The sequence below is a fragment of the Neodiprion fabricii genome, chromosome 4 (assembly GCF_021155785.1).
Source record: "Neodiprion fabricii isolate iyNeoFabr1 chromosome 4, iyNeoFabr1.1, whole genome shotgun sequence".
Taxonomy (NCBI): Eukaryota; Metazoa; Arthropoda; class Insecta; order Hymenoptera; family Diprionidae; genus Neodiprion; species Neodiprion fabricii.
The window spans coordinates 8,758,181-8,784,984 of NC_060242.1; the positions used below are offsets into that span (position 1 = coordinate 8,758,181).

The 26,804-nt window shown below is 33.8% G+C and overlaps 3 protein-coding genes across 12 annotated transcripts; 2 read left to right on the forward strand and 1 right to left on the reverse strand.

The window, feature by feature from the left end:
• The first annotated feature begins 1,124 nt into the window (after nt 1-1,124).
• Nucleotides 1,125-6,347, forward strand: LOC124181401 (LIM and senescent cell antigen-like-containing domain protein 1). 4 transcript variants are annotated; one of them, XM_046567960.1, is made up of 8 exons: nt 1,125-1,375; nt 1,660-1,782; nt 3,506-3,619; nt 3,814-3,926; nt 4,114-4,306; nt 4,425-4,566; nt 4,853-5,111; nt 5,755-6,347. In XM_046567960.1, exons 2-8 carry the CDS (start codon nt 1,775-1,777, stop codon nt 5,952-5,954), a joined length of 1,029 nt encoding a protein of 342 aa, XP_046423916.1. In that variant the 5' UTR covers nt 1,125-1,375; nt 1,660-1,774; the 3' UTR covers nt 5,955-6,347. The 4 variants fall into 4 exon arrangements, with proteins under 4 accessions (XP_046423916.1, XP_046423919.1, XP_046423917.1 ...); XM_046567963.1 differs by lacking the exon at nt 1,660-1,782; XM_046567961.1 differs by lacking the exon at nt 1,125-1,375 and having other exon boundaries at nt 1,444-1,782.
• Nucleotides 6,348-6,744: 397 nt separating this feature from the next.
• LOC124181399 (ATP-binding cassette sub-family C member 12-like) lies at nt 6,745-19,261 on the forward strand. 4 transcript variants are annotated; one of them, XM_046567951.1, is made up of 29 exons: nt 6,745-7,299; nt 8,264-8,482; nt 8,796-8,933; nt 9,247-9,408; nt 9,623-9,770; nt 9,832-10,163; nt 10,537-10,627; nt 10,759-10,932; nt 11,089-11,236; nt 11,363-11,511; nt 11,702-11,812; nt 11,885-12,024; nt 12,144-12,241; nt 12,385-12,568; nt 12,995-13,268; nt 13,356-13,501; nt 13,844-13,955; nt 14,366-14,569; nt 14,766-14,864; nt 14,943-15,072; nt 15,224-15,377; nt 15,630-15,758; nt 15,986-16,077; nt 16,200-16,387; nt 16,494-16,650; nt 16,757-16,940; nt 17,276-17,462; nt 17,769-17,927; nt 18,051-19,261. In XM_046567951.1, exons 2-29 carry the CDS (start codon nt 8,403-8,405, stop codon nt 18,156-18,158), a joined length of 4,278 nt encoding a protein of 1,425 aa, XP_046423907.1. In that variant the 5' UTR covers nt 6,745-7,299; nt 8,264-8,402; the 3' UTR covers nt 18,159-19,261. The 4 variants fall into 4 exon arrangements, with proteins under 4 accessions (XP_046423907.1, XP_046423906.1, XP_046423909.1 ...); XM_046567950.1 differs by having other exon boundaries at nt 12,144-12,237; nt 12,372-12,568; XM_046567953.1 differs by lacking the exons at nt 17,769-17,927; nt 18,051-19,261 and having other exon boundaries at nt 12,144-12,237; nt 12,372-12,568; nt 16,757-16,909; nt 17,276-17,452.
• LOC124181400 (golgin-45) lies at nt 18,701-26,655 on the reverse strand. Of its 4 annotated transcripts, none has more exons than XM_046567958.1 (7): nt 26,444-26,580; nt 26,237-26,302; nt 24,401-24,954; nt 24,012-24,211; nt 23,800-23,928; nt 23,097-23,322; nt 18,701-22,350 (listed from the first exon to the last, which is right to left on the reverse strand). In XM_046567958.1, the coding sequence occupies exons 3-7, from the start codon at nt 24,941-24,943 to the stop codon at nt 22,183-22,185; spliced, it is 1,266 nt and encodes a 421-aa protein (XP_046423914.1). In that variant the 5' UTR covers nt 24,944-24,954; nt 26,237-26,302; nt 26,444-26,580; the 3' UTR covers nt 18,701-22,182. The 4 variants fall into 4 exon arrangements, with proteins under 4 accessions (XP_046423914.1, XP_046423912.1, XP_046423913.1 ...); XM_046567956.1 differs by lacking the exon at nt 26,237-26,302 and adding an exon at nt 25,794-25,950 and having other exon boundaries at nt 26,444-26,572; XM_046567957.1 differs by lacking the exons at nt 26,237-26,302; nt 26,444-26,580 and adding exons at nt 25,794-25,950; nt 26,041-26,212.
• Between the last annotated feature and the right edge of the window lie 149 nt (nt 26,656-26,804).

Here is a 26,804-nt window from a genome sequence, read left to right on the forward strand (position 1 = left end):
TACGAACTCCCAATAGTTTCGTACAATCCATGCTCTTTCTTCATTTACGTATTAAATGAAAATGTATTGGGGTGTTATTATCCAGAATAGTGTATAGAATGGGGTGGTTAATCCCTTTCTTGTGTTTGAGATACGCGGACTTCGATATTTGGAGATCAACGTCGAAATCGACCAGGATACCCTGTTTCTCATTTTCTCGTTAAATGACTCGTAGATCACAGCATTGAAGTTTACTAAAAACAGCCAGTCAGCTACGAATAGTCTTCTAAAGCAACTAAAAGGGCACAACTAGTGCGAGGGTAATGGCAGTGCCCTACGCTTACCAATTCGCTTATGGGACTTACCCGAGCTCATGAACGTCCGTTAAACCGGACGTTCTTGAATTCGAGGATTACAATGTTATTTGAGTCGGTAACTGTAAGAACTTTCTATACTTAAGTATTCCCTTAGCATCCCTCGTCTAGTTGCTTCGAGCTATGCTCCAGTTCAAAATACTCCATTCAGCTGACTGTCCTTAGCAGTCTTCAGCAACAATCTTCACTCAACGATTACAGTGAAACAAATTGAAACATGTGACTACGTATATATTTAAAATGATTAACTATATTTCTCACCCCGTGGTGACATATATGTTATAACTGCGGCAGCAAATTTTTACTTATTAATTTATTTGAATTTCAGGATACAAATCAACGATATGATACAAAAATAATAATATGATTACAGTAAATAACAATATAATTTGAGAAATATTTAGAAATCACTTTGCCGAGGTTCATCGTGCTATAATTTGAATCAGAAATCATACGACAAACGGCAAAAGTCTTCGTAATCCGGATCTTTTTCCACTTAATCGCAACCTTTTCCATTCTGAGCAGCTATTACTTTGTTCAGCAGATTTGTACAGTTCACATTACTTGGTCAGATGGCGAGCGCGGGCATGTGTCGAATTTCAAAAATAGTTAAACTGCTTCCATGTGTATGTGCCGCGTGATTACGTACACCGCTACAACCAGCACTAAGCGCTAGGGGGTAAGGTTAGCTGTTCTTCGATTCGTTTCAGCACACACCGTTGCTGTACATACCTATCCTATAACTGCATCATACGAAGAAAATCGGTGTCGTAAGTTGTTGGGAGTCGTGAAGTAAAGTAGGAAATCACGAAATCTCGCCACCACATCCGCCCACAGATTATCCATACATACATATACATCTTTAAAAGGATAGAGTTAATTCGCCGTCGTCTCATTGGCTGAATGGGTAGAACGGAAAATAATTATTTTTACTGAATTGGGCGTGTAAGCTTCTCCAGTCTTCGCTAATGACAACGAATTAATCGTTACTATAAGTTGTCTGTTTGTATACTATCTACTAGGTAAGTAACCCAATATCTATATACCGCTTATAGGTATAACCTGTAGTGTACAAACATATTTGTAAGCCAGATATTTTTCGTGGATTACGTAGTTTCACAAATATTTCTTTGAATACGCAAATCGCGATTGTTGCTAGATGATAAGAATGGCAGTGTACGTTTATGTAAAACGACTGGGTGGGACACGTACCGCAGTGTATAATACGTATAATGTGAGATCATGTGCGAGAAGTAAAAATCGTCTGAGCAGTTTTGTGTATCCGTGAATCCCGTTCTAATTGCAGAAACAACGAAGAGGCGAATATAACGAGTGTCAGGGTGCTGGAGCCAAATTCTCCAGTCCCACCTCAGTTTCTAATCCATATATTATCTTCTTTCAAGTATCACACCAAACAAATTATGCCAGGGTAAGCAATGCTGTGTTGCCTATTTTTAGCATTGACTTCATCCAATTTCATAGACTTAACATAAACTAAACCTTATCACATCCAGTTTAATTACATATATATCGCTTAAATCAATTTAAAAAATAAATTACACATCAAGTGAACACGCCTTATTCACATTTTGTAGTAACTTTTCATAAATCCCTAATAAAATTGCTTCATGACATGTTGAATCCACCCAAAGTGTTTCGTAACATTTTTTACTCCGATATCTCGGCATGGTATTTATGTATTATTCTGTACACTCCCATTCATTGTTGTATTAATAAAATTGTATGAACTTATTAATCTGTGCTACTTGAACATTTCAGTACACGATAGCTCCAGATATTAATTGATATATTTACATTTGCCGCGTCAGATGCACTTCTGATTCATGTTACCAAAGTACCGATCCATTGATCCAGCTTGATCGTGAATCCAAGTGGTCGTTAAAATCCGAAGTTCTCATAACAAATGAATATATGTCAATGGAATATTTAACCGTTTGTTAATCATTTCGTAACCTTGGATAGCTTACAAAGTCTCATTTACTCCAGAGAAACTTATTTCATCGAAGGTTAATGGTATTTTATATTCAGAAGTATTATTTGACATTGTTCATGTGTTTTAAACTATGCGCATTTCATCACGATTGGGTATTCATATTGTTTTTATAATAACATGTCAACTATACAAACATATTTTAGAATTAAACAGAAACAACTTGATTTCCGTTTAGAGATATAAAAAATAATGTGACGTTTTTTTAACCTTCGATACGCTTTACAATTTTACTGTTTGACGCCGAATATACTTTTCTGCTGTGTGATGTAACTCAATTCTATTGCATTACTCACATGATGATTATATTGAAGCCCGTTAGTCAGCTGTGCTTAATCAGCATTAATTATTACACCGAGTGGCAAGTAGGTGTATAACTAAAACAGAATCTATTTGAGGAATAATATTTGGCACCTGTATTAGAAAAGCTGACGATCCACTTCTTATCTACCCTGAAGTTTTATCTATTATATCAAACAGAGACGACTACGAGATAACATATCAATCCATACATACCCGAACAACTGAATCGTTCTTTGGTTAAGTAAAAAGAATGGTGTTTAATAAGGATGGAAAAGCTTGAATGCTAAATTGTGGTTTGGTTAAAGTTTTTTTATTGTCAATTACGGAGTTTCGATGTGCTACATTGAATTTTTAAGACTTCAGAATGGCCCGAAACAGTGATACTCTTCCATTTCCTACATCTATATCAATACAGTCATTAGATCACAGCAAATTATATAATAGGCGTGCACAATCCCGCGAAAATTTAGTTGAAAAAGAAATTACCAATGACTCGAACAGCAATCAATCTACTTTTGTATATGACTACGAAGAATTGGCTGAATGGAAGGGTTTTGATAAACCTCCTAAACTCCCGCCGAGGAATTTTAAAAATGCTTACTGTGACACTAATGACCTTAAAAAACAAACAACAAACAAGACAGGGTATATAGAAAAAGAATTATACTCATTAACTATTCTATTAACTGATTTTAATCGTCAACTTCATGCAATCACTGAATATTCTATAACCAAATTCAGTGACATCATTGGTCCATTAAACTTTGATACAGAATGATGTTATATGTCCAAGACAGCAAATTTCTCTCCATCGTTAATATCAATCATTTTATTACAGAGTCACAGGGATGTCTCTGGATGACATGTTCTGCTCCCGCTGTCGCGAGGGATTCGAGCCGCACGAGAAGATTGTCAATTCTCGCGGAGAATTGTGGCATCCGCAATGTTTTGTGTGAGTAACACTTTGGAATGGGATTGAAACTATAAAACCACCGAAATGTTTATCAATGGTTGAAGTTTTAGTCTCCAGCAAAATTATGATAGAATTATTTAAATTGAGAATTTTTCCAAACGATCAATTCACATATAATGATCACAAACTATTTTGATACTTGATATAATATATACAGATTTTCCTTTTCACAGTTGTGCACAGTGCTTTCGGCCTTTTCCCGAGGGTATTTTCTATGAGTTTGAAGGAAGAAAGTATTGCGAACATGATTTTCATGTTCTATTCGCCCCTTGCTGTGGCAAGTGTGGTAAGTTGTATGCATAAGATTCATTATAAGGTTTTGTTATATGTCAGATATTTTCCGTTAGTTCGGCCACTTGTTCCTGAATCGTCAAGTCAAGAGTGATACGACTAACATTATTGAAAACAGTTCCTTGAGTTTCGTTTAGATAAACATTCAACTAGATCCATTCTATAGGCAAATTCAATTTCAGGTGAATTTGTCATTGGAAGAGTAATCAAAGCCATGAATGCTAACTGGCATCCTGGCTGCTTCCGTTGTGAGGAGTGTAGCGGTGAACTAGCAGAGACTGGTTTCATGAAATGCCAAGGAAGAGCATTGTGTCATACCTGCAACGCTCGAATAAAAGCTGGGGCTCTTGGAAAGCATATCTGCCATCAATGCCAGTACGTATTTATTTTTTAGAATTTTCTTGTTATTCAGATAGTCTAAAAATAACTAGAATATGTATATTGTAGTATAATTTTCTACTAATCATTGACTAAATAATATTTCTATCTATAGTGGAATAATCGACGACAAGCCGCTGCGTTTCCGTGGTGAAGTATATCATCCCTACCATTTCAACTGCACGGCTTGCGGGATTGAGTTGAATGCTGATGCCAGAGAAGTTAGGTCCAGGCCTGGATTTGCGGCTAATGAGATGGTATTTTGGCATTGAATTTTTTTCTTTTCATACGTAAGCCACAGCTGAACAGCTGTGTTTCATATCGATACTCGTATGTTGTCACTACCCTATATTGACTGACAACAAAATAAAGCCCTTCAAAGTCGGCCTGACGCATGTCTCATTTGTTTTCATATTTTTTACATCAATTATAATATTAGAGCTATCTGCTGAGATAAATGCCTACTTTTAATTTCCTGATTTAAAGATGCTACAACATTAACATACCTGCTTGATATAAATGCATACATCATGTATTTTACAGAATGAACTGTATTGTCTGAGATGCCACGACAAAATGGGAATACCGATCTGCGGAGCTTGCCGGCGTCCGATAGAAGAAAGAGTTGTCACTGCCTTGGGAAAACATTGGCACGTAGAACACTTTGTTTGTGCAAAGTGCGAGAAGCCATTTTTAGGTCATCGTCACTACGAGAAAAAGGGCCTTGCTTACTGTGAGACTCATTATCACCAGCTCTTTGGAAACCTATGTTTTGTTTGCAACCAAGTAATTGCTGGAGATGGTAAGTTTGTTTTGTTTTTTTACAACTTGGTAAAGATTTCGAATATCATGCAGTGGTCACTTTGATTCTTTGATTACTCCTAAGTCGTTTCCTTATTTATTAACCTAATCTTTCTTTTATTGGGTTACTTCAGCATGAGTGCCTATCGTTTATAACATTTAGTAGATAGCACCTTGTTCTAATTTCCAGTAAAATTTTCAACTAGTCTGCAGTGGATACTTTCCAATAATTACCAGCAATTAAATTTTTGCCAATCCAATACTAGAAAAGTATTAGACAACTGAATTTCACTTACAATTCGTTGCAAAATAGTAGAATAATTACTATCAAATTTTGTTTTCTTGCAAATTAGTGAAAGCACTTTTTTTTATTGCAAATTACGAGAGTCTAGTACTACATTATTATACCTAAGTAACAAATTGAACCATAACTTTACGAGGAGTATTATTCGAATAAGTGTTACAATAATTTATTTTTATGTTAATCTTCTGATTAGTAAATTGCTGCAGTTTACTTTCATCATAGTTTAATAAAATTCGCAGCAACAGAATTACATTTATAATTCGACAAGCCTCACATGTTTATAATTAAAATTAAGTTGTAAGTTTTTTACAAATCATTCTTTATTCCATTTTATTTGCAGTTTTTACGGCATTAAACAAAGCATGGTGCGTACATCATTTTGCTTGCGCATTTTGTGACCAAAAGATGAACCAAAAGACAAAATTCTTCGAATTTGACTTAAAACCCGCTTGCAAGAAATGCTACGAGAAATTTCCCCAGGAATTGAAAAGGCGTATGCGTCGTATGTACGATTTAAATCCAAAAAAAATACCTGCCTAAACAAATAATAAAATACTTTTACCAGATGTGTTTAAAAAAAAGTACATATATGTTTATATATTTATTGTGCTTAGCAATTGCCGTTTAAAATTACATTAGACAAAGATCATTCTTTGAAGAAGTAATCAAAGTAAAACGTAACATGGATTAAATTTGTCCCCAAGACTACAAAAATATTTTATATAACTGACTTTATTTTTAAGTAAATATTTATCACGTAATGGAAAAATATTACTTGGCCAACTAACGCGCATCTTCTAATTATTCGACATGTACTGTTCGCATTCTGATATTCGGATTTTTCCAAGTATACCTAGAGAATGAACAACCATTTCGATCTAACATTGAAGCATTCTCAAATGTTCGTGCCTTACACCTAGCTTAGGAATAGAACAAGTATCGCTTATCATAATTCGCAGTAATTATCTTACATTTGACTGACGAGTTATTAATGCATCATAATATACTACACAAATAATTATACAAACAGAAATTTTACACGTATACAGTATCCACACAATATACATTATAATGCTGATCTGTGAATATTTTCATCACTTTATAGTGGGAGTCCTTAGTAAATTTTTAATGGTGCTTTTCTATAAATCAAATTATTATGTTGCACGTTGTAACAACATATATATATGTATAAGAAAAATGAATATTACCTATTTTGTAATACACTTTCAAGTCTAGTATATTATGTAATATTACTGCTTCGGAAAACTAAACAATTTTACATTATTGTATTAACAAATTGTTTGAAAAAAAATATATATTATATGTGTAATCTCGAAAACCGACCTGTCTTATTTTCCGTTTTACTTGACCTGGTGTATGAGATAAGTATAATGGAGGGTAGGTCACGCTTAGAGATAAGCCACCAATAAGAAAAAAAGATAACAGAAAAAAATTGTAGTACCTACATAAATGCGTTATTGCTTGGCGGCCATATAACAACTTGGGTATACGTTCCCGCAATACGTTGGTCTGATAAAATGAGTCTACGGTACACACACGTACGCAGAATATTCACTTTCAAGTTACACCATTTAAAATCGATATTAAAACTTTCCGAAAAAGCATAGCTAGTATCTTTTTATCTGATAGCAGAGCAATATCCAAACGGTATCTGTCAGGAGTGGCTGATAAGGTATCAGTTGCGAAGACTGGTAACCAATTTATAGTCATATTACTGTACTCTGCCAAGGAATTCGTGCTCATGTTCTTTTATGGAAAACGTTTTTAGTGTCCACACAACTTAACGTATACTTTCACAACAAGAAAGAAAAACAGGATTTGTATGGTGATTACAGCGTATGGATTATTGTGTTCAAATAAAACTGTAAGTTTACATTTTTCTGTACGCATGATGTGTTTAAATAAAACCGTAAACTTGCATATTCTTGTTCTTCATCTCACATAAAATTTTTGTACGACTATCTGCACTTATGTCAACATTAAAATTCGCTAAAAATCAAATAGAAAACTTGATTCTTTATAATAACAAATTAGTTTTGTTCGGACATTGCGCGTGACATGCAAATTTTTCAAGATATAAACAACATACCAAAGTTGAATACAGATTACCGTTAATTGAATATTATGTTTGACACTTATATTTTTCAATAATACTGTGTATTATGATAACAGTGTGAAACGAATATCGAACCAATATATGAATCACCTTTTTTTTCTTCCGTATCTCAATTTTCACTGATTTACCAATGCAATACGAATGAATGACACATAAAGTTCTGTTGAGTTGATATTATTTCGTAAACTCTTACTGTATTACAAATATGTAAAATGCAAGGATTTCCAAGACGTCAAGTACACACATAAGAATAGGAAGTGAGAGAATTATAATTGCTCAATGTTTCGATATACTGTAGGTACATGCAGGTAGTAGTTGGAAGGTTCAGTTTGCTTTACTGAAACTGAAGTTACTTTACATTTAATTGTTCAATGTACATATTCATGTGCCTCGTTTCTAATAACTTTAAATGGTTCTACGAACTCAGCTCGTTTATAATGAATCATCAGCAGCAAATATATATAATCTACCCAGCATTCCTTATAAATCAAACAGTTTGTCTTATCAACTGTGAAATACATGCCTCAGTCTTAGCTGCATTCGTATAATTTTTCAAGAAATATGTACTATATACCTATGTACCCGGTGAACTATGTTGACAGAGCTAGGACAAAGAATGATTTTCTCTTGTGTACATCTCAAGTATGGTAATAATTAACATACATATATTCATAGACAAATAAAAAAATAGCCGTATACATATTATATTTAGATGAGTTACCGTCAACTGTGAATGCAATGCAGACAACATAAGACGTCGCATACATGATAATACTTGTGCATAACAATAATGGAGAGATGATTCGGACTATGCATAACTGCTGTAAACAAAGAAGTGTTGCATTAATGCGATGAATAAATTTCCAACGATGTCATCATCCCCAGATCACAGCTACAATCGCCTCGATGGAACAGAAAGTATTACAACCAGGTGAGGCCAATTGATGTGCCGTGAAAATAAACTTTGAGCTATATTCATAACAATCGCTATACGATAAAATTTTATTTTCAGCCTGAGCTAAAGTTACAGAAAAACAATTACTTGAGTCTTATCTGATATGCACGTTTTTAAAAGTTGCAACTTTTAATTAAAACTTCGGTATTTCTGATGACAGTGCAGTGTCATTTCGCAGAATTTATGACTAACGCAGAATTGCGATACTTGCTTCATCATTCTCATGAAAATTCTATTTTTACTTACACTTTAATGTGTTGTATATTTAATTAAAACCTAATGTTCACAGCCTGGACACTGCCAGTCTTCCGAGACCACTTCCGAGAAATGATTATCTCGCAAAGCACAACTCCACATACGTTCCACACAATCGATTGTCTCGATATGCCACAGCACTTACTAATCTGGTCCCTATTAGGTTCAAAAGGTGTGTTGTCGACAATACATGAAATTACAATAATCTATCTTATGGAATAATTTCAAAAATTTATTAAATGTATGCTTAAAAATATTAATTAGGATGTGTTTTAAAAGTTTCAAATAAGTACTTTTCATAATCACCATAGATGACAGAAAGAATTATCGTTACGTTAATGTTACAGTCACGAATCGCAATGCGTTAGCCACGCATTCAATTGAACATAACGTAAAACTAGATTGTTAAATACTGGATAGTCTAAAAACTTCTCATCTGAATATAACACTAATATATACTATAACATATATTATTCTGCATGTAGAACACCTGGATCAGAATTACCTGTAGATAAAATCGGCCTATTTTCGAGCGTGTCATTTAGTTGGTTGAACGAATACTTATCCGCCGGTTGCAAAAATGGGATGAGAAATAAAGCGTTGCCTACAGCTGCAGCCCAAGATTCATGCCAAATCAATGGCCCCAGGTGAGTACAATTTATTTACACTAATCATGTTCAGGTAAATTAATAGGTGTAATCCGACGTCGCTGTCAAGGATGCAGCACTTGATCATTTTATGAGATAAAATTGCGCAACGCACAAACGTGTATCAGTAATGAACTTATTCGATCCATTAAAAATTACTGTTTGGTGTTAGTCATGCATTTTCGACTAACCAGCTGATTCATCTTTAACACAGATTAGATGGATTATGGCATGCACATGTGGTGGAGCGTGGACAGGCGGGTGCATCGGTACCTCGGATAGCATGGAAATTCGTACGAACGCGAGTTTTGATGGCATCTTTCATTTATATGCTGGGCACACTAATTTCTCTCATAGGTCCGGTAAGTCATTTTATATTAGCTATATAGATTTGTCAATCATTGTTACATCCGTATGTTTCAGATTTTTCTTCTCCAAGGAATTATTTCAGCTATAGAAGATAGAAATGCAATATACAATAACACCATAAACGGTACAGCTACTATTCCAAATCATAATTCTTCATCCATTGTGAACAGTTCGTTTAAAAACCATGGTAAAGCGCTAAATGACATGCTGAGTGAATCAGCAACAAAACCATCGGTTGGCCGAGGAATTATCAACAAATTGCCAGACTCTGTTAAACACTTGATTATGATAGACGAAGCAATTATTTTTTGCAATATCATAGTACTGATTCTTGCTGAAATAATTTCTTACTTCTTAATTGCGTGGAGTTCAACCCTCAATCTCAGGTGAGTTCCTTGTTGGGAGTAAAATGATATACCTACAAGATTTGCCTTTAATACCATTTTATCAACACTACGCTGAAAAAGTTCATATTACTGGAATTTATTTAGAGAAGTGAATATGTATTGATAGACCGTAATTTTTACTGCTATTCTATTACATCAAGATTCTAAGTCAAAGTATTTTGAACTCTTCAAAATATGTGTCCACTGATATGCTCTTAGGAGCCAGCGTGGATGAAACTCAGATATAGTCAGTTACTAGTTTATACTTCATCATATTGTAAACAGATTATCAAAATTTAAAACAACACGTAATAAATTCTCCATCAATTCTCCAATAATATCTCGATACTTACGACTAGTTATGTTTATGTAGAACAGCATCACGTTTAAGGTCAGCCTGTTTAGCATTGGTCTATAAAAAGTTGATTCATTCTTCTGTGAGATATCGAGCTTCAGCATACCAGGTAAATTTAATTTATGGAATAAGAACATAAATTTTCTGTAAAAAAAAAAACTTTTTATGTTAGATGTTACTTTAAAATCTTAAAATCATTTTGCTATCATCGCTACACAATAATTAAAAATTTCATTCCAGACGATAACTTACTTTGTCCCGGACAGCGATACTTTGTACGAACTCATCACGAATGGCCCACTGATTTTCACAGGACCAATTATATTAATACTGATCTCACTTTTTGTCTGGCACCTCATGGGGAATTGGGCTCTAATCAGTATTGTTGTATTAATACTCTTTTACCTGTGCTTGGTAATTTCCACTTACAATCATAGACCAATGTTGTACTTCAAAAAAATGTTTTTCCCTACAAAGTAGTACGGTATACATTGCGTGATAATCGATCACTTTCGTGTACCGGTAGCTAAATGACGCACAAGTATTTGAACGAGTATTTTCTCTTTACAGATACTTACAGCATATTTAACATCTGTTTTTGCAACTAAGACATCGGATTATTCATTGACTAGAATGTCTTTAGTTGAGGAATTTGTAAGTAATATACACCTCGCTAAAATGACCCTGTGGGACAACTGTTTTAGAAATAAAATAGAAGGTATGTTTGAGTAATATGCGATAATATTGGCCTCTTCAAATTTGATGTGTTTAAATTTAAGGCTGATAATATTCATATTCTTATCTCTCGATATCCTGTCTGGTGAATGTGATTAATTTGATTCAGACGTACGGAAAAAGGAATTGGTCGAAATGCGACTTGGGGGCTTAAGTGAGGGCTGGAGTTTATCTATGGTGCACTTTATCCCTGTAATAACTGTTTGTACAGCTACTATAGCCAGACTACTGACCATGAAGTACGTCGAATCGGCAGACGTAAGATGTCATTTCCTTATTAACACGCTGAAAATAAATTATACATGTAACAGTTAGTTAAACAAATAATAAGAGATGGAATAACCACATAAATTCAAATTTACAGTTTAAGAACATACTGAGCAAATCGATTTTATACTCAAATCAGTATTAATCATAACGCTGCAAAATAGATATTTTCCGATTTCAGTACATGGTCATGTTAGTTATCTTGCTAATCAACCTAAAACAGTGCGTACGAAGCAGCTGGTTAGCAATGAGCAGTATATCAAGAGGAAGTACGTCCCTAAATAAGTTGAAGGTGAGGAACCATCATAGTAGACACGTGTAGTACAAATGGGAACATATGTAGTACTTGCTGATTTTTTCTCAGACAGTTTTAATGCTGAAGGAAGCAGACAGATACCCGGACAAACCAATAGACAAAAATTTAGCAATAACAGTAAATCGAGGAAATTTCAAGTGGGAACAGGATAAACAGGTCGTCGATAGCCCAGGCAAACGAACTTCCCAGTAAGATGGTCTTTTTTATACTCTGTACAATGTGCCTTGTTCGACTTCTTGTACACAAGTTAGATACGTCAGTTATTTTTCTTTCGTACAGTTGTGAAAATATTCCAAACATTTTACAGGTTTTACTTAGAAAATCAAGACGGACCTCCAATTCGTTTCAATGCATTATCAGTTACACACACATTAACCGATATTAATTTTTATGCACCAAAAGTAGGTACAAATTATTACACGAATTTTCATTTAATAGCATGAAGAATCAACTCGATTGATGAATCAATTAACGTTAGATATTTTTGCCTATACTTTTCATCAAGTAACCGTTTATGTTCCGTTTAATTTCAAAGGGAAAATTAATAGGAATTTGCGGTCAACCCGGTTCTGGGAAAAGCTCGCTTCTCCTTGCTCTGATGGGGCATTTACACCACATTAGTGGGCATGTAACCAGGGATGGTACGTGTAGCTATGTTTCTGAAACACCTTGGTTACTCGAAGGAACACTGAAGGAGAATATCATTTTTGGAGAGACATTTGACTCAAATAGGTATGTTACTTGAGAACTCAAAATATACTAAAAGTTATTACAACACTAAAAGTCACTCGTTCCTACAAAATACACTCAAACGGATACATCAGCATAACACGTTATTACGCTCCGAATCTTAATTTTTTCATCAGAAATGAAAAAGTTTAAAACATGTAACAACGATTAAAATATTTTTCACCTCCAATTATAATGATAAAAAAAATGAAGAATTGATCATTATTGTGAAGTTGTAGTGTATTACACTTTTAATAAATTTTCAGATATTTCAGTGTTTGTAGTTTTGTCGTGAAAAAAACAATACAGTTTAAAAGAACTGTATGCTTCTGTACATTTCGAAATTTCTATAGATAATTATCATACCGTTTCCTAGAAATTGTGTCGTCACATTAAACATTAAGTACAGTAACTTGATATGACTTTTAGATATTACAAGGCACTCCAGTCTTGTCAGTTAAATGCAGATATTACCTTACTACCTGCATCAGATGACACTGATCTTACAGAAGTGAATTTAAGCCCTGCTCAAAAACAGAGAATCACTTTAGCCAGAGCAGTGTATGCTCGTAGAGATATAAATCTACTGGATAATCCGCTCGCTGACGTAAGCGATGTGAATGAAAGTAATCAAATATTTGAAAAGTGCTTCCTAGAAGCTATGGGAAGAAAGACTGTCATTATGGTCTCTGAAAAAATACAAGTATGCAGCTATTACTGAGGATAGATGACATTAATTAATGATACCGACGATAAAATTCTGGTATTGAATTTTAATTGTTATTGTTAGTTTTTGAACAGGTGCGACACTATTTACGTTATGCGAGAAGGACGAATTGTTGAGCAAGGATCGCACGAAGAGCTCATTCGATGGGATAGCGAATATATTCGACTTATTCGTTCATACATGAAAAAGTATCAACGAAGGTACTACAGGTAAATAAAGTTGGCTTCTGTTGAGTGATTTGTATACAATATCTTATAACTACCCTATAAATAAGTTGTACATTACTTATGATTGCCATTGCATAGCATAATCAAATGTTAAGAGTACACAAGGAAACATGGTAGTGTTCCGGCGATAGTTTTCCACCCGCTACGCAAGCTCGATGAGCTTTTGGAGGAGGGAACGGGCATATTCACGAGTCATATAACTATGGAATTGAGTACATCCTCTTCAACCTAAATCTAATATTTGACTTTACCATAAACCACATACCACCGTATATGATCACCATCACTGTCTTTCTTACACTATGAATTATTTTATTTTCACAGAGATGGAGAACCAATAAGTCCATCATCTGCTCAATTATTAATGATAGCAACACCGAGAGGAGTTTTGAGTAGTTCAAGTACAAATGCATCTTTGGATAGCATGCTGGATGAAGTGAGTATAACTGTTCATTTTGTAAAGTAAAATATATTTTTGATTAAATTTCGACGGAGATTCGGGGGTATTTTTTTGTCTTCATCAAACATATTATGAAATTATTAAATATTACGAATTTCCTGCAAGTAGGGAAAATTCATTCAAATGTACATAAATTAGAGAAACGTTATTCTTCATGAAGGGATAAAACAGTAATATTGTGATCGAATTCTTGGAACGTCGTTTATAAATGTTCTACATATTGATAATGTCTTACCAAAAATACCATATCCTGCTCTTTATTTAGTATTCTAAGCGTTACATATTAACCCAAACTTTCATTTTAACCCAGGTTTGTAAAACTCGGCACTATTACTGCGTTATCTTAGCTTTAAAATTATATGTTCATGTTTATTGTTTTACCGCAGGAAGACTCAGCTCCACTGAAACATGAACTGAATTCCGAATTCCCAGTGAAATTCAGTACAGATGCGAAAAAACCAGTTGTGGAATATGGACTATACGTAAAAAACTCTGGCGGATGGTTTAAAGCAATCTTCATATGTACCATTTCCATGTTTTGTGCCTTCATTATAGCCGTAGGACCATTAGCATTTGCATATATAGCGGAAGTGAGTGTAAATTCCGTGAGCATATTCAATCACTTTTACTGCATGGCTGCAGTTTTGTACCGATTGACTAATCCCAACGACGCTGCAGTTATTTTTGCCATCATGCGTAGCTGTAAAGTTAAGCAATAAGCCCAGTAATTATATTTATTGCAAGTTTTTAGATTCATGACTTCATCATCTTTTTATTTCGTTGCAGAGGACGATTGATGACAACGTACACATTATGATTGTATTTGCATCAATGGTTGGCTCCATGATATTATTCAGTTTAATTTTAATGCTACTATATAATAACGTGAGTAAATTCGTTTAGCTAGAATTATGAAATAAAGTGAATTTCATGAAATAAGCGCACTATATCTATTATTTATAGGCTGTCTTCAAAGCTGCAAAAAAGCTACACTGCCAATGGATTAATGGACTCTATACAGCACAAATGTCTCTTTTTACAATGACACCAATTTCTGTTCTTCTCAATACATGCAGTCTGAACTTGTATGAAGGTATACCTGTATATTAAGCAATTACAAAAATGTAATAGAAAATCTGATGTACCGAAGAGTTTTTTCGTTGTACACGTAAAACTGCTTGTGAAAGTTACATTTGAATATTTAGATTGCAACTTGAAATTAACATTATAATCAATGATTTCAGTTGACTCTGTACTGCCAAGGTCGATAATAACCATACTGATGCATGCCGGGATTAGTATGTTTAGCTCGGCTATACTTGGACTCGTCTCACCGTGGCTACTCATACCTATCACGCTATTTGTTATTGCAGCAATTTCGTACAGCCTATATGTTCGGTGAGTTAATCCAAAGTATGATTATTGATCAAAAGATGTTTTATAATAATATAAAAGCACAACGGATACTTATAAGCATCTCCAACTTCCAGTTTGTTGATCGTTTTCCATTCAAAAGTATTACAAGTTGATATTTCAGTCTCGACAACTCCATATTCAGATTCAGGAAGAATCAAATACCAGCTTCCTTATGCTTGATGTATCAAATAATGATCTGCGCATATATTAATCTATGTTTATTCTCAATTATAGCGGAGCTATAACAGGATTATATGAAGTAAAAGTCAACTCTGCTATACCAATGTATAATCACGCTTTCAATACCATTGACGGGCGCACAACTATTCAAGCCTACCATAAGGAGAAAGATTTTAAAAAGAAGTGAGTGGTTTCATTTGTCAACTTTTATTCAAAATTTCTTATAAGATTCTATATTCACCCAGATAAATTCGTAACTCATCTCCGGATCATGTAGGTGTATAGTAATGAAAAGAAAACTTTTGCAACTATTTTGACGAATCAAATTCATACGTAACTTGTTGTGGCTTACTCATTATTTAGCATTTATTGGTGTATAAACTTATCAATTTACGTATTTTGTGTTGCAGGTTTTACAGATACTGCGATCATAATTCAACCTACAATTTTATGTTACATGCGATTAAATTATGGATGGAATATAGAATCAAATTATTAGGAGGTGAGACTTACTTATTAATTATTGAACGCCTTTAGTATGAGCAGTGCTTCAGTTTCTTAAGAATCAATGCATTTTGAATCTGTAGTTTCAACTAAGTAATAATTAGGCATTTGATTTCACAGCATTGACATTAGGAGCAGTAATATTAATTTGCGTCATACTGTCCAGTATCCGTCATCGATTTGAGTTAATGGTCTTGGCTACAATTTGTACGTTGCAATTAGTCGCTAGCACAGTCAGTATAACAGGAGCAAGTGCAAGTGCATATACTAGTTTTATGGCAATCACAGGACTAGATTTTTATGTTGAGGTGAATATTATTTTACATTTCAATTTCACTTGTATGAGATATAACATTTAACCAGTTATCATTACTTTAATTATAATCCTTGACTGAATCATGCTGACTTTTATAGAACATTCCGAAAGAAATACCTGGAAATGTCAGTATGCCTACAAATTGGCCAATCGATGCCAGTATTAAATTTGAAAATGTTACATTGTCTATGAGCGTAAATACAGATCCAGATCTAGACACATTAAATTTTGAAGTTGCTTCTGGTGAAAAAATTGGTTTGTATATCAGTTAGAATTGGCTTCATTTTCTTATGGAAGCTTGTATGCTTCTAGAAAAATTTTAAGGGTGTAAGATATTTTATTTGACCATCTTTTTTTGTAGCACTAATCGGTTCTCAAACAAATGGCAAGATATCTATAGTATCTGCGTTGTATAAATTTATAGAAGTTCATTCGGGAAAGATTTGTATAGGAAATACGAACATCAGCGACGTTCCAATGGACAAGCTAAGGCAGTGTATTACTTTTATACCAGGTGATCCTTTGCTTTTCAATGGCAGTATAAAGTAAGTTACGCCTAATAATATGAAGTACAATATAAGCTTAACTCGTCATCAAGTCACTGTTTCGGCTTGGAGCTATCAATTTTTATCAAACTTGACCATATTGCAGCACTGAAATGCTTTATTAATCGTTCAAACCCTTTTATATCTTAACATCTTCAGTTAATTTGTAGTATTTTGTAAACTCCGTTACAAGAAACAATTGCATTCGCAATTCATATAATTCATAATAAGTGTACACCAAACAACAATATGAAAATACTGAGGCCTCTTAACAACGAAGATGTTACATCATTACCTATGCTGCTAAAACGATCAAATAAATCTTTATTATCTAGATACAATCTGGATCCAATGGGTAAGGTGTCCGAAAAAGAATTAATGGTTGCTCTGCAGAGAGTTTTTCTTTGGGAAAAGGTTTCAAAACTTGAAGAGAAGTTGGAAAGCGATGCCACTAATTGCTTTACAGCCGGCGAACGTAAACTGATATTCTTTGCCCGAGTGATTCTTCGAAAAACTATTAAAGTAGGTCTTGAACATAAAGATATTTATGACTAGCAGCGAGTTTCCACTTAGCTTACAAATGTCGTTATACCTCCAAAACTATTGATCTATTTATAACAAAATATAGGCTGAAATCTGGCCAGACGAATTTAGCCATCAATAGAAAAAAAAAAAAAGAATCAGAATCGGTTCAGTAGTTCTGGAGTTGTAAAGTAACATTGGGACAGACAGATAGAAAGATGTTGAGTTTTATATACGTAGAGAGGAAAAGAGGAGAAGAGATTAATTAATGAAACAGCCAATTTACCAATATCGTTATAATTACAGATAATGATTATTGAGGAATCAGTGACAGACTTGGGTCCAGATGTAGAAAAAAAAATTGAAATAATTTTGAGGGACATTTTTCCCGACCATACCGTCATTGTGCTCTCTACTCAAAGAGTCCGCTATTGTCAAAGAACACTTGTTCTGAGTAATGGAAAGGTAAAGTTTATGCATGTATTTCTCTAACTGAAAAACATAATAATTCTGATACATATGTTGGAAAAATCAAAGATAAAAACTATGTGAAAATATTAATTTAACAAGTGTTTAAAACTCTTCCAGATAAATGAAAGTGCAAATCGCAAATCATCAACATCGCAACACAGCCTTGCAAGTTCAGAAGTCCTTGTAACGGCAGCTATGAACAGCGTCTTTGAAACAAGCTTTTAGGTATTCAATATAAAATAATATTCGTTGTTTAGCTTCTGAGAATAAATACCAAACTGTAATAAGGTGTATATTTATAGCTAATTAAGTATTTCAGAAAATCGTTCAGATTTTGTAGCAAGATTTTTAGTGACAACAAAAATGCTAGTACATTTCTTCTCCGTATCATTCCACATGACTCTAAGTATAGAGTTTTCTTTTATTCGCCACAAATGCTAGTCTACATTTTCAATTTATCAAATTTTGCAACATGTGCCTTCAATGGGGTACTGACACGATATTACTGACACAATAATTTTTCTCCAATCGTGCACGTTACTCTGAGCATTTGGGTTGATAAGAAATTCAAATTTGTACAGTTGCTCTCGAAAAAAGAAATCCTCAAGTTGCTCGGTGATTCTGTGCTGAAAATACTATCTCGGGCCCTTCAAAGTAATAATGTTGGGCTTCGGTGAAAAAATCTTTTTAAATACCAAATTCGCTGTTCATATCTAAAGTTTATAAATAAATTATCAGATATTAAACCTATAATTTTTTTAAATGGAACTCTCAATACTAAATTGTCCAAATTTCACTTTTAGAAAATCTTATTTACTCCTTACTCCAGAGTAAAAATTTTTTATATAAAAAGAGTCCGAGCGACTTTTTGCAAAGTGGCTACTTTATTTAACCTAGAATATCCCATATATTTATTATATAACTTGTATATTAAAATTCTTACATAACATATAAAATAAAACATTCAATATGGATGTAAGAATTATTAACTATAAACAATCATGAATAATAGAATTGTAGACTTTATTCGAAAAATTAAAGTATTTTCGGTACGAGTGCAATCTAAAAAATTGAATATATTATTTATTTACGCATAACAGCACCATTATAATTATAACATATCATTTCACTCATTGTTAATATCGATGTATAAATAGTGTTTTTAAATAATATAATATGATACATGTGTACAAACACAATATAATGTATAGATTTATGTAGAATTGGATATAAACAACTCGTAAGTTTCTCACTTGACGTGTGGTAAATTATGATCGCAACGAGTATTTGCACCACTTTGGAATTGAGAAATAAATACCTAAATATGACAATCTTTTTTAATAATTGCATTCCTTAACATGAATTTTAACTGGTTATGTAAACTTGTGAGTAAAACTATGAAAGTGGCGAAATTGAAAGTGACAATGGTAAATGTCTATTCTCTGTTGTTCCATTTTTAGAAATTGAATAAACCCCAATGTATAACACTAGAAATATAAAAAACCTGCAAATCTGTAAGAATCATTTATCCATAATTTAGCCTCTAAAAGACTATAATTAACGTTATTCTGTACTTGAATTTATACAAAAATGGTAATGTATTATTATCATTTTGCACTACGTGTTGCTGGAATTTTTTGTATCTACCAAGATTCACACCTGAATTCATAATTGAATTGAAGTACAAAACATGTAGTTTCATTCAGTGCAGATTATCTATCCTCATGTTCAGTATTCAGTTGAATTTCTCATTCTATTTTAAGAATATTATGGAATCTTATAGACTAACCAAAAAATCGCCCAAGCAGAAACATTGTGAATCAAACGAGGTTTCGAACATTATAACAAAAATAAATGAAGTTGAATTTAATGAAAACAGTCTCTATTCGATGTGTAAAGAACTTGAAAACCACAAATTTAGACTGAAATAATACTATTTTCAATATCAGTCATGAAAATCTCCTAATTCTGTCTTTCCATTGCCGCTGAAGGCATATAACTTGGCTGATTCTAATAACTAATAATTCATTTCAATTTTATGAGAACTCTCAACAGATCGCGAATAATGCAAATACTCTTGATCACAACACTTAATATAAAAAACTAGTACATACATAGAATTATTACTCACAAATGACCTGTGACAAACATGTGAATCGAAAAAAGTATAGCTTATTGTTGTTCAAAATCTTACGACGATTTTTAGTGATTCCATTTACAGTAAGGAAATGTTAGATAAATATAATCTCTCTGATGATCGAAGCCTAATTAGTTCAAATGCATCATTTTCAAGTCTTTTTTTAAACTCATCAATTTCAACTGCAGTAATTTCCGTTCTATCTTTCAAACCATAGCTGTGTGACATCTTTATTTCAACATGTTTTCGTTAAACCATTTATCGATCATATCCTGAAAGTATTTTTTTTTTATGGCAAAGTATGAAGTGAAATATGGAGCGACTAAATTTGAGAGTACATTATCAACTTGGTGTACACATGAAGTAATACAATATTCAAACTTTGCTGGCTGTCAGTTGTAAGATTAGGAATAGAGAAATTTCAATCTGGTCGTTAATTCTAAGGAGGGTGGAGCTTTGAGCATTTCAATATATATCATTTCACATTAAGTGTACGTATGAATGAAGATATTAAACATAGGGTTCGTTATATTTTGTCAGTGTCGCAATTGTATGAGGTTCAATGCTTTGCATAATAATTAATGAATTGACTTGTTTTAATTGAATCAGTCCGTGTTAACACATTTAGCCTTGTCGCAAGCCGTCTTGAGATTAAAATATTTTTGTGCAGTTATATGATTTGGGCGGATGTATCAAACGTGGAACTACTCAAGTAGCAAGGAGACATACATATTTCAAAAACGAGATATCGCTTTGCAGATACGTTACATACATATATACCTTATTTACATCATTACTACAGTTATTCTGATTACTATAATTGTTTTTTTTTTTGTGGCTAAGTCATATTCTTAGTCCAGTTTCAGTGGATTATGGCAGAGTTAACTTGTGCATGGATGCTCTACAGATGGCTCAAAATGAATTCTGAATAAAGTTAATATATTGTTTTCCATAACACAATAAGTTTATTGATAAACTGTAATATTTCACATGAAACATTTGCCTGATAAATTGAGGTAAGATAGGAAAATATTGATCTCAGGAGATTTGTGAAAAATTTGTTTTCAAACAAAATCACCTGTGATGCGTTAAAATTAAACAAACAATAAATTGCTGGCATTGCAAAACAGTACAAAAGTCTAATTTTTTTGAAATTATTGATGGTTGGGCTTTCTTAGAAATTTCCATTTACCATTTCTTTTATTAGGATTTCGCGGATCTCCTACTCTTCACTAACTCTCCTTGACCAAATTGTAATATTTCTCTATGACTTTCTCATATCCAAATGAATATATCCAATTCAAGTATACAATAAATAAATCTCCAAATCAATCGGTATGCAGAAACACGTTTCTGATCTATTTAGATATAATGGAAATATGGGGGAAGTTTTATTCTGTCCCGTTCCAGGCCACAAAATTCCCTGACTTCCCACTTCTCTCTGACCAATGGTTACACCGTGTCAGCTACATCCTGACATGAATATGTAATTTTCATGTACAATGCATGCAAAATATCAGAGATCCTCAGCTTCAAATATACATATTGACCTCAGCACAGTTACAAAATACTTTTATGCATATTGTGACATACCAAAGTGAAGCTTTTACAATTGATGCAGCACATTTGAAGACGAGTTCTATTTTTATAGTGACCTAAAATGAGCATAGCGCTTGAGCGTTTTAAACGTTAAGCAGCATGATCTAAAACTTATTTGCTGATACATCATCAACTACAGTTATCCTCCAAACCAATCGACATCAAGGTATAATAATCAATATCTCGCAAAGTGTTAAACTAAATAATGCATGCATAGAACCATATGAGTGACATGGTTTACCGGTAGAAAAAAAAATTCAAAATTAAACCAACCGTTCGGAATGACATCGGTAGTCTTAAATATCAAACAGAAAAAGTGATGTGGTGATTCGCGTCGGATTTATAATTTTACATTACATTTTATAAGAATAATACTCTATTATTGGAATAGATTATAAGAATATTAAAATGACTCACATAAGGTGGAAGCACTCATTTCGTATATCAATGTTTCTGGCATTGGCATCTAATAATGCAGTGTTAACAATGTTTTTTCATAGTTTTACTTTCATTTCAGATTTGCTTTGTCTCACCACTGCAGTGCGGACAACAAGCTATGGTTGGGCAACTGGTTTGCGAAGGTAGAAAAAGTTGACCTCCGACCGCCACAGCTGCACCCATAACGGCACTGCATGCTGCATCTTGTCTTCCAGACAATAATAAATTTGGGTTCATCAGTAACTAAAATGATCATAAAAATAATTACAAATAATTTAATTAGATTTGGTATTTACCTTAAAGTGCATATTCAATTGTACATTTGTACGAGAAAATTTGATCGGCGTTCACAATGACCAGTTCTATTTATCGTATTGGTCTGAATATAACTAAATATAAGTCAAGGTTTCCGTTAGCTGATTTTCCTCTCAGAATCCGCACTCAACTTATGCGTAGGGTCGACTTGTATTCGAGATTTTTCCGAAATTTGCTTTATCGACTAAAAGAATTTTGTTAACAACCAATCGCATCATATATGACCAATAAAGTCATGAATCTTTTAATCTAGAACTTTAATTATTTCAAATAGTATAAATCCAATGTACAAACAAATTGAAAATGAGATATTCATACAATAATATCTAGTTTTGTTGTTACAATGTATCCAAAAAATACAGTATTAATCAACAAATACACATGTGATGACAGATAATTGTCTCATAAAATTCACCTTATAATTGGTGTTTAAAAAAAATCCTGGAATACAGTTGTAAAGTTGATGGTCAACTCATATTCAGACCAATACAATAACAGAATGTTACTCACTGTGCGGGTTTGCGTAAAAGTATTTTAGAGAGACCAATAGAAAGGATCATTTATTTCAACGTACGCCCTTTTTATTAAGACCTATCAATAATCAAGCTCAACAAGGTGAGAGTGTAAGTAATCTGTCAAAATAATGCAAAATGTTATAACATTTTACAACCTACCTGTTCGGCGTGTTTTTCCGCCACAGTTTTCATCTCTAAACCGACGATATTTATTTCTCTACGACGATGAATTTTGTCTGAGCCACCAAGTAACTGGACCTTAAGAATTTCAGCAAGCTGACATGAACCTTCGCTCAAATCCAGAACATTTGTACTAGGCAGCTCATGCCTTTGATTGGACATTGTTCCAACAGAGTCAAAGTTTTCACGAAGTAAGCTCAGTGTTCTGATAGAAAATACAAAATAAAAATATTTCAGCATTATACCTACTATTCAACGTAACTTCGAGCTATATGGAAAATAGGGAAAAGATACTTGAATTTCGAGATGCTACTGAAATCTATTAACAGTTGCCCAGAAACAGGCATACGAGTCGAATTTTAAGTATTGCAAAATAATTAAAACCAAGCACTTGGAACTCGCTGTTAATTTTAACCAAGTCTCATTGATTTCTTAAAGAATGGGTGCCTCATATTTTTGAGGTGAACAAAAAATTAATCAACTCAAATTTATACGGATACTATTTCGTAGAGCGTCATGCTAGAACGTCGAATTAGAAAATTCGAATATTACGCCTAAGCGTGAACAATGAAAATGTATAGAAATATTTACGTGATTCATAATTCGAATGAGGCATGGAGACTCTATATTATATAGCTTTGGACCAATCATCAGAGGCATGAAAAATATAAATAAAATGTACCTGTATGTTCTGAGAGCGGTGTCTCTTACTTTGCTACGTTCTTCTAATAGTCGTTTTATTGTCTCCTGCAGATCGGTAGTCCTTTGGCAAAGTGCAGCCTTCCATCGTGCGAGTTCTTCCACCATCAAACTGAAATATGAGACAGCGAAACCACGAATCAAATATGGATCGTATAGAATGGAGTTTAGTTTAAGTATCATTATCAACGCTACCTGCTAGCTAAAAATTTGCTTCTCCAAACCTCGCATTGACCAGCCAGCCACTCAGTTTGTTCTTGATGGGTATTCAGATTTTGAGCAGAGTTAAGCAGAGCACGCGCCAATTGAAGCTTATCCTCTGTCAAAAGGTGAACTTTCGTTTCCAAATCTTCTCCTACAGCTGCTACCAAAAGATTTTTTAACTCTCCATTCACCTGTGAGGCGATCAGATAATAGTCACTATCATCAATGCTGACTAGCAGGTGAAAAGATAAAATTTCTTTCCTGACATTTTACTGAAGGATTAAGAGATTCGATTCTGTGAGGTAATCATTCATTTTACCTGTGACTAAAAAGTTGAGAAATTCAATTCTATAAGTTCGTAATATAATCATGCTTTTTACCTGTGCCTGAAATTTCAACTGACTCTCCAGCTGAGAATTTTCTTCCTTGAGTTTCTGAATCTCAGTTTCGTAGGCTTTTTTTTCTGCACTTAGCGCATCTATACCAGCACTTTCTGCAGCACCTTCTTTCGCTTTACCATAAGTCTGATTTCTCTTCTCAGCCTCGTTCGCAGTTAGCATGGCCATTTGAGAGACCATGACATTAATGTCCAAATTATTCTTTGATGCCTTTCTGGTTTTTTTCTGATAGGGAATAATTGGGTTAACAGCAGCCTTGTAAGGTTCATATGGAACGAATTTGGGCTCCTTTGACTTCAAAGAACTCAATATATGCTTCTCTTTCTTTACTTGTGCAACACTCTTTGGCGTAAGGTTTACTATCATGCCAACGGGCGTTACCGGAGGTGTAGAGTTTGATTGTTTCAAATTTGTCGGGTGGTAAATTAGTGTGTCTCCTAAACGGACTTTTGTCTGTTTTTTATCTACTTTTTCATCTGCTATATTTTCCATTCCATCCCCTTGCGTACGCGTAGGACAAGTCATCGTTTGTGTTTCTGAAATTGATTTTATAAACTAAACATTAAACTCTGTTTCATCAGTAACGTAAAATGTCTAGCCAAATAAGTATGTCAATACCATCCTTAGCAGCTATTTAACCGACAGTAGGAGCAAAATATACGTCGTCAAAGAAAAAAAATTTCCAACAAATTTCAACCCCTTATGAAATTCATTCAATTCTTAGTATCGATGTGTAGTTTTTTTTTTCCATCAAATTCAAGATTATTCACGTACAGAATACCTCACCAGATAAATCTATGTTAATCGTCAATATTTTATGGGATCTCTGCTCAGAAATAAATACTTGATAGAAAACGAGACGTAGTTTGAGAGTTTACAAGAAAACTGCAGATTTGTATTATTCATGTTTCAGGATCTTTCATCAAAAACGAAAATAACATTTACACCAATCAAGTTAAAAGTATATTCTTTCACCTGTTTGAACAGTTTGATATTACTAATTAATAAAAAGCGTAAACAGCTACTTTACAGTCGTTTGGAGCCAAGGAATATTCACTTGAGATTAGAATGCATATCCATGATTTTGCACAATTTGAGAGATGAATAGTACCTTGCTTTAGGCACTTGTAACTTTCTAGAAGCGAATATTAACACGAAACGGTTTATAGAAAATCTTATTATTTTAGAAAAGCAATTAATGAATAAAATTATGTCGCTAAAACTAGCAGCCAGATTTAGCAGCATGCTCTAATGTCGGTGAAAACAAAAGAGAATGAAGCTCTACCATTGAAAATTTTATAAAATCACATGAAAATCAAGCAAATTCATAACATCGTGCACAGTAAACTGTACTCATCACCGTTCAACTGCTAACTGTGACTGCTAACTTCAGTTTCATGAAAAAATTTCTGAGTATTCAACATCGATAAAGTGAATTTGTACCAAAAAGTACAACGACTGACTCAGAAGGAGTCCAATGCAAACGGTCACCATTTATGGGCAAGGTTGACTGCAATTATCTTGAGATACCCCTAAAACCACAATACGATTGCGCAAGAAATCGATTTTTAGTGTTTTTGAAAAAGTGTATCCTTTGGGAGCTGTGACCAGTAGCAGATTACCTGGTATAATAAAAATGTCGGAAACGCTAATCGGGGATTCTGTGTCTATTTATTAAGTAACGTAGCCTTATTCATTAGGCAATCTAATCAGTTGAACTTGACGTCAACCATAATTGGACAACTACTAGTCCGGATACTATACGTCTTGATCACATGCAGCGTTGCACCTAATTCTTTGATTATGAAGAAGCTTAACCTCTTTAACCGGGCAGCACAAAGATATCCCGCGATGTCAATATGTGAACGCGTATCGGCATAGCAACTGTACAAAAATGATGAAAATCGAACAGTGAAATTTAAAAACCGTACATGAAATTGCAAGACATTAAACGCATAAGCGGGAAGCATTATAAGTTAATTCAATGCTGACATACAAATAAGATGAATAATATTTTCTTAGAACCTTGAAAGCTCGTTGCTTTGATACTGTTCTTTCTCGATGTAGAAAAAGTGGCGACGTTTTCTGAGGGCTGAATTTGCGGCCGTTCAGAATCCATGACAATATACGAAAATTCGTAAGTCCCCCTTATTATTTTCTAACCAAATCAAAACACCTGATTTCTACTCCAAGAGCTGTCGCTTGGCCGATCAGCTGTTCATGTCAAGTGTCGGAAAATCGGAAGTCCCGTTAGCGGAAGCGTTTATCGAAAGATGGGAGCCAATCAGAAGTACGGATAAACAGTCGCCGATTGGAATCAACGCGTTGATTGGTCTACGAGGCCGCAGCGTGATTTTCAGCTGTTTCTCTCCTTTTTTCTTTATGT